Source organism: Colletotrichum tamarilloi (genome assembly GCF_030869305.1).
Source record: "Colletotrichum tamarilloi strain Tom-12 chromosome Unknown Scaffold_11.1, whole genome shotgun sequence".
In the NCBI taxonomy this organism is placed as follows: domain Eukaryota; kingdom Fungi; phylum Ascomycota; class Sordariomycetes; order Glomerellales; family Glomerellaceae; genus Colletotrichum; species Colletotrichum tamarilloi.
The window spans coordinates 22,305-28,304 of NW_026849394.1; the positions used below are offsets into that span (position 1 = coordinate 22,305).

The window sequence follows — 6,000 nt, forward strand, 5'->3', positions numbered from 1 at the left end:
GAGAGAAATTGCAGATTTGCACTTTTGACGTTGATCAAGAGTCAAATAAGACCCTGCAGGCCAGCCACTTGTCTGCCGAAGCGACCTCGATATGAGCACTTCTCCTCGCCATCCTACCGGGGTTCTCTTGGCCTTAGAATTAGACTATCGAATCGTCACAACCCAGCAGTTACGACGCTGAATCAGGCAAGTGACGAGTATAATAGCAAGTTGCTATTATCGGAGAGCACGCAGCATGCAGTCCACCGTGCTCGACCCAAAAGCACGTCCGCACATGCGTTTCTAGAGACGTAGGTGACACACAAGGATTCGTTGCCCATGCCAAGACCGTTGATACTGAGGATTCCTCCGGTGCAGGACTGGCGGCGAGAGGCTGATACCGTGGCACGCCGCACGCACTACAACTGCGAATGGCCAAGGTGAGGGGAAGGAGAGCAGCTTGCAAAATGGCCCTAAGAGCCATCCACGCCAAAGTTTTAGTGTCCCGAACGGTCGATCGGAGCTGTCACCATCGACCCTCGGGCACTTGCCGCAGAAAGCTGACGGTGCCAGCCAACGTGCCAGTTTTATCTCGGCGCTTTGAGAACAACGGCTTTACATCCCAAAAGGATCATCTGAAGAGTCAGAGACGCTCGGTCTTGTTGCACCGATGACGGGGTAAGCCAGCAAGACGCCCAGGCTTGAGCATCGTTGGTAGCAGGAGCAAAGCCGCCCCCAGACCGCAAGCTTATGCCCTCCTCCTTCACGGCTTTAAGGTTCTATCGACATGGGTTGCTTGACAGCTTCTGATGGCAACGTCACAGTCCCTAGTGTGGTCTGTTCTCAGTCTGAAGTGCAGCGTTCATCCTCAAGGCTTCGAGTCGTCTGTTGATCGGGTCAAGAGGACGTCGACTCGACTGAGCAGGGGCCTGCTCCGTGAGACGGGAGGCGTTGAGGAGGCAGGCGTTCATGCGCTTTAGAGGTTTGCTGGATAAGACAACACCACCGTCTTTTCTCGGTTGTCTTCCGCACTCCATCAAGGCTTCGTTCGCTTTAGCAACTAATCTTTTCGAAAATGGCAGCAGGGCTATAGAACTAAGTATACCATATGGCATGTCGGTCGATCGGCGAAAGAAGTCATGAAAGCTGCAGTCGTCGGATTATCGATTGATGATTCTCCATCAGCTGCTGCGCCGTACACTAGTCCCCGTCATCGTGGGTTTGGGACTTTGGACAACGGTGAAGAGCGTGCCCGCTGTGGAGTATGCGACGGGCCCCAAATGCAGACGAGCAGGGGGTATGAGAGAGAAAAAGAAAGAAAAGCCCGATCCTTGTCAATATCTTCCATGTGGCATGCCCAGCTTTTGCCAACCTCCAGCCAGGAAGGGACTTTCTTGAGGGGCAACGGGACCGGGGTCTGTTGTCCATGGTTGCGTTGCGGTCCAAAGGTGGACAGGGGTGGTTTCGTGGTGGTGGTGGTGGTGGAGTACAGGGTTCGGTGATGGTCGAGACGGTGACTGCGACCGGGCAACGAGCAGCCGTCCCATCTTCTCAAACCAGCTGTGCCTCAGCACAGCCATTCTGGAACTTGCGTGTGTCTGAGGCGGTTTTGATCAGCCGTCTCAGAGTTTTGCAGAGGATCAGATGGCATGAACTCAGCGTGGGAGCTGGGAATTTCTGGATGGAATGGGCAGTTTGCACAATGGGAAAAATCTTCTTGTGGTCTGAAGTTCGGGGTGGCCTGGGCTGTGTCGTGTCGTCTTGTCGAGTCGAGTGGGTGCGCGATCTCTGTTACGCTTTCGACGCCATCTGGAAGATCAAAAGAGTTTGTGCGACAGGCGAGTGCGGACGAAGCGAAGAGGGTGTAGAGAGACGTACCCTTCAACTCTTACCTAAGCACATCAGGTTCTTTCCCCTGCTTGTGTGAGAACCTGACAAGCCTGACTAGGAAGGAAGAGACCACGATCATTCGGACCGCGATGCTTTTCTTAGGTACTCACCTTCCTGCTGCTGTACCAATACCAAGACGTAATGGAAGGCAAGAACAGCTCAGAAACAGGCAAAGGCGGGTATTGTTTCTTTTGGCCTGTTTATCCTCCCGCTCGACTTGCCTATCGTAGATTTTTCTGCATTCTCATTTGCTGAAATGGCCGAAGCTAGATTAATTAAATCGACCACTGGCCCGTAAATCATCGACGTCTCCTCCCAAAGTGGTACACGAGCTCGCTGGAGGCTGGGGTCTTACAGGGCACTTGCTCACTGCTACAACGGCAGTTGGCCTGCTGTACCTAGTGTAAGGCAAATGCTTCCCCTCTCTGCTGAGTTGAGGTAAAGTGCGCTGTGCTGTCCATCTTCTGTGCGTGAGGTGGCTGACCAGGAGGAGGGTTCATGAGGCGATACCTACGAGAGCAGAGCTGGGATGACAGAAAAGACAGGAAAGATACTTGATTTTGTGGTGCTCTCCCAGTGAGAATTCAGGTAGCCATCTCGTCCTTTCCTTCTGGTCCCAAGTACTGAGGAGGGATGCGATGATCTGACGGCACACCAGACGGCCCCAGTCTCACCCCTGGTCCCTTGGCAGGTGCGCTCCACTCTCCGCCTGCCAGAGGAGAAGCAGCAAGGGGTCTTATTGGCCTGAGCTCATTCTCTAACCGCCTACGGCTTGTGCGTACGGGCCCAATCACGTCGATGCGTTAACCACCTCTGTCACTCGGCCCTTTCCCAAGCCCCTCCGACCTCGTCAACTCGCTCAATCCGTATTGCACACCAAATTCATAGTCCATACCTACCTCACAGATATTCTCTCATTACTTGTTCGAGCCATTCACGCACACCGATCCTCAAGTCGCCTAGCCCCGCGCCTCGCCACGTCCTCCACTACCTATATTGCTTGCAGGAAACAATGTCCCTCAACTCTCTCACCGTGCCTTGGCCTCGCGCACCCATCCCGGGCAACATTGCATCCGTACCCGCTCGCCTACATCCTTCACCCAAGCATGTCCCCCATCATGCAGTCAAGTGACGGCTTCAACCTCCCTGGGGCCCTGGCTGAGCTACCTCTACGTAGTAGTGTCTAGTCGCCCTTCTCCAATACCTGTGTGACCACTTCCAACTGGTTCTCGACTGAGATTCCATGACCGGCCATGGCCGTGGCTGGGTCGGGCGGGTATGGTAGCGCCGTAACGCTGCCATGCCAGACGGACGTATGATGCCGCTCTCTGCGCCGCTTTCTGCACTGCACTTCTTTCTTGCATCCAATCCCGCCTAGATGGACCGACTAGATCACTCTACCCCGGTTTTCTCATCCGACCAGACTCCCAAAAGCTGGCGTTTCTTAAAACTCGTCTACCTCCATCTTTCGCGTGTGCGACCAGCCATCGTTTCTGTCCCTCTTCCACCTCCTTGCTTCACCAGTGTCCCTGACAGCCGTCCTGTCTGATCATCAAACAACCTTCATGCGACGGGGGCGATAGAGCACAGATCCCTGACGAACATCACGTACCAAATACTCCACCACAACGCTTCACCATCCCGACTACTGCCTCATACCCCGTACCTCACCACGGTCTCCCGGCACTAGGAGAATAACTCCCACAGAGCCTCAACGCAAAGAGCTTCAGCCTTCAGATCCTACGATATCCTGGTCCACGAGCATCACACACCACGCCGTCACTGCTGTCCACATTTCCTGCAACACTGACCATCACTACCTCCACCAACACCTCCACCAACATCATCACCAACGCCAACCTGACCCCTGGCTTCGCCTCTTAGTTCTGCTGGCTGGTCTATAGCAGAACCAAGACCCCTCGCGCAACAAGAAACGTCTCAATGCCGCTCGGATGCCCGCTGTCATCATAGATCAGATTGCTCGTACCTGGCTCTCTAGAGAACTCACTGCAGCATCGAGCCAGAAACACCCGACACTGATACCCTGCCCAGCAAGCTAGCCCGGGGCCCATTCTGATACAAGCCTCAACCAGCTTTTCTGTGCGGCTCGGCGTCTTGCCCACTGGGCTGGACCAAGCCCACATCGTCCTCCACCTCTCACACAGCCAGGCACACACCAGTATCCGCCCACCCTGGTCTGGGTCTGCCACCTTCAGTCCAAGTCGTCTCATCCATCCCGACTCTCTCGTCTCAATATAGATCTGTCGTCCTCCCCCGCCTCATTGATCGGTTGACACTTCTGGTCCTTCCTCTTGACCTTCTCTTCTTTCCTCGCCAGCGCTGCGCACTTGCCTGTCGATATCCTTCTTTTAATATCGACACTCTTCGGTTCGAACGCCTTCACTTCTTTCTTCAACCCGCAGGTCCGGTACCTATTCCTTTCCTTTCGCCGTTGCACGGTTTGCCTTTCGACCTAGTCGCCTTTTACACCACTACCCGTTTTATTCCACGAGAGGGCTCCGATCTCGACGACCGCTTCCTTCGTTCCTTTCATTCACTGGTTCAACGGGTTTACTTGGGAAAAGAGGACGGACACAGCAGGGTCGCAATACAGGTTACCAACGCAACAGGCAAAAAGAGGGATCAAAGATTTCACAATACAACTGAGCAATCAGAAAGAGAGAGGAAAAGAAGGCTCCACGAAAAGTCAACAACATTATTTAATCGAGAAAAATGGGTCGTCTTATTAAGAACCATTGGGCTCGGCTCATCGTTATGAGCGCGGCAGCTTGTAAGTTGGATCTCTCTCATGAGGGCCAAAGCACCTTCAATACTAACCTTTTGCGAACAGACCAATTTGCCGCTGCTCTCGAGGGCTTCTTCTGGCCCAAGATCTTTTGGGACTTCTTGACCAAAACGCTGGACCCAGCTGTCAAGCCCGTGCCGGTGTTACAAATTATCAATCTCCTCATGGCGCTGTTCATGGTGGCCCTGGAGTGGCCTTTAGGATTCATCGCCGGCTCGGCAATCCACCGCAGTCTCGAGTTCCGCCTCATCATCCTCCCTCTCACCACCCTCGCCGCCGCCCTCATCTACCAGGGCACCAACTCTGCTCTTTACTACATTGTCGGGTTGGTTGTTTACTTTTGGGCTTACAGCGAAGGAGAGGTACGCTTGCATGAAATCTATACCTCATTGTACATTTTACTGACTTTTGTATCCAGATCATTTGTGCTAAGCCCTGGACCCTTCCCCAAAGAGGCCGCAATGGCTCTCGCGTATAGACTGCACTCGCCCCTTCTTCGCCACGGTTACAATCGTCTCGACCTCGCATGGTACACTCATCTACCTGTCAGAGAGACTCCCGTATACCCCATGGCGAGCAAGTCCAAGCAAACTCGGGAGAATCGACGAGACCTCACCGTTCTTTCCCTGAGCTATCATGACAACTTGTTTACTACTTTTTCCTTTCATGTTTATAACGATCCCAATCGATATCACGGCATCCAGCATCGGCGTTCTTCCTGACGACAAAGGGTTACATGATTATTCCTCAACTCTCGGTTACAGCGGCTCGATAACGGTATAACCTTATTCAGCCTTTTTCCTCTTCAAGTCATCTCAGCGTGGGCATACTTTCTCGTGGCAGTGGTGGTGGTGGTGGTGGTGGTGGTGGTGTGGGTGGGTGGATGCGGTCGTCGTTCGTCCTGTTTCGCATCGGCTTACCATGGACTTACACACAGTGGCTGGCGCGTTGACCGGGGCATGGGTCAGTTGGGGGCAGCCGCAGGACCAGAGACAGGAGACTCCTTGGCACCTCGCTTTGGAGCATGCAACCTCCCATGTTCTGGAGGGTGGATTGTATCATCCCGAAGCTCGGCTCAAAAATATCTCGGGATGAGGGGATTCTGGTTCTCGGGGGATGGGATGAGAAGAGAGCGAGAGAGAATGGACGCTGGAGAGAGAGATTCTGCCAGGAATAGCCGCCGCCCAAGAAAAACGCTGTCAAGAGACGTGGCCTTGGTCCATAGAGACCGAAGCAACCAATGCTACACCTAATATCAAGACAAGAAATTTCCAATGAAAAAAAAAATCACCAGATCCAAGAATGAGTCCCAAAACATGAGCCCT

The 6,000-nt window shown here is 53.5% G+C and overlaps 3 protein-coding genes across 3 annotated transcripts; 2 read left to right on the plus strand and 1 right to left on the minus strand.

Annotated features, from left to right (window-relative positions):
- Positions 1 to 1,149: 1,149 nt before the first annotated feature.
- Positions 1,150 to 1,906, plus strand: CTAM01_04519 (uncharacterized protein; the record flags this gene model as incomplete). The annotated part of the gene is made up of 2 exons (XM_060520549.1): positions 1,150 to 1,276; positions 1,341 to 1,906. 2 exons carry the CDS (start codon positions 1,150 to 1,152, stop codon positions 1,904 to 1,906), a joined length of 693 nt encoding a protein of 230 aa, XP_060384503.1.
- Positions 1,907 to 3,648: 1,742 nt separating this feature from the next.
- Positions 3,649 to 3,941, minus strand: CTAM01_04520 (uncharacterized protein; the record flags this gene model as incomplete). Its single annotated transcript, XM_060520550.1, has 2 exons — positions 3,649 to 3,806; positions 3,857 to 3,941. 2 exons carry the CDS (start codon positions 3,939 to 3,941, stop codon positions 3,649 to 3,651), a joined length of 243 nt encoding a protein of 80 aa, XP_060384504.1.
- A 661-nt stretch (positions 3,942 to 4,602) lies between these two features.
- Positions 4,603 to 5,153, plus strand: CTAM01_04521 (uncharacterized protein; the record flags this gene model as incomplete). Its single annotated transcript, XM_060520551.1, has 3 exons — positions 4,603 to 4,660; positions 4,721 to 5,037; positions 5,094 to 5,153. The coding sequence occupies 3 exons, from the start codon at positions 4,603 to 4,605 to the stop codon at positions 5,151 to 5,153; spliced, it is 435 nt and encodes a 144-aa protein (XP_060384505.1).
- Between the last annotated feature and the right edge of the window lie 847 nt (positions 5,154 to 6,000).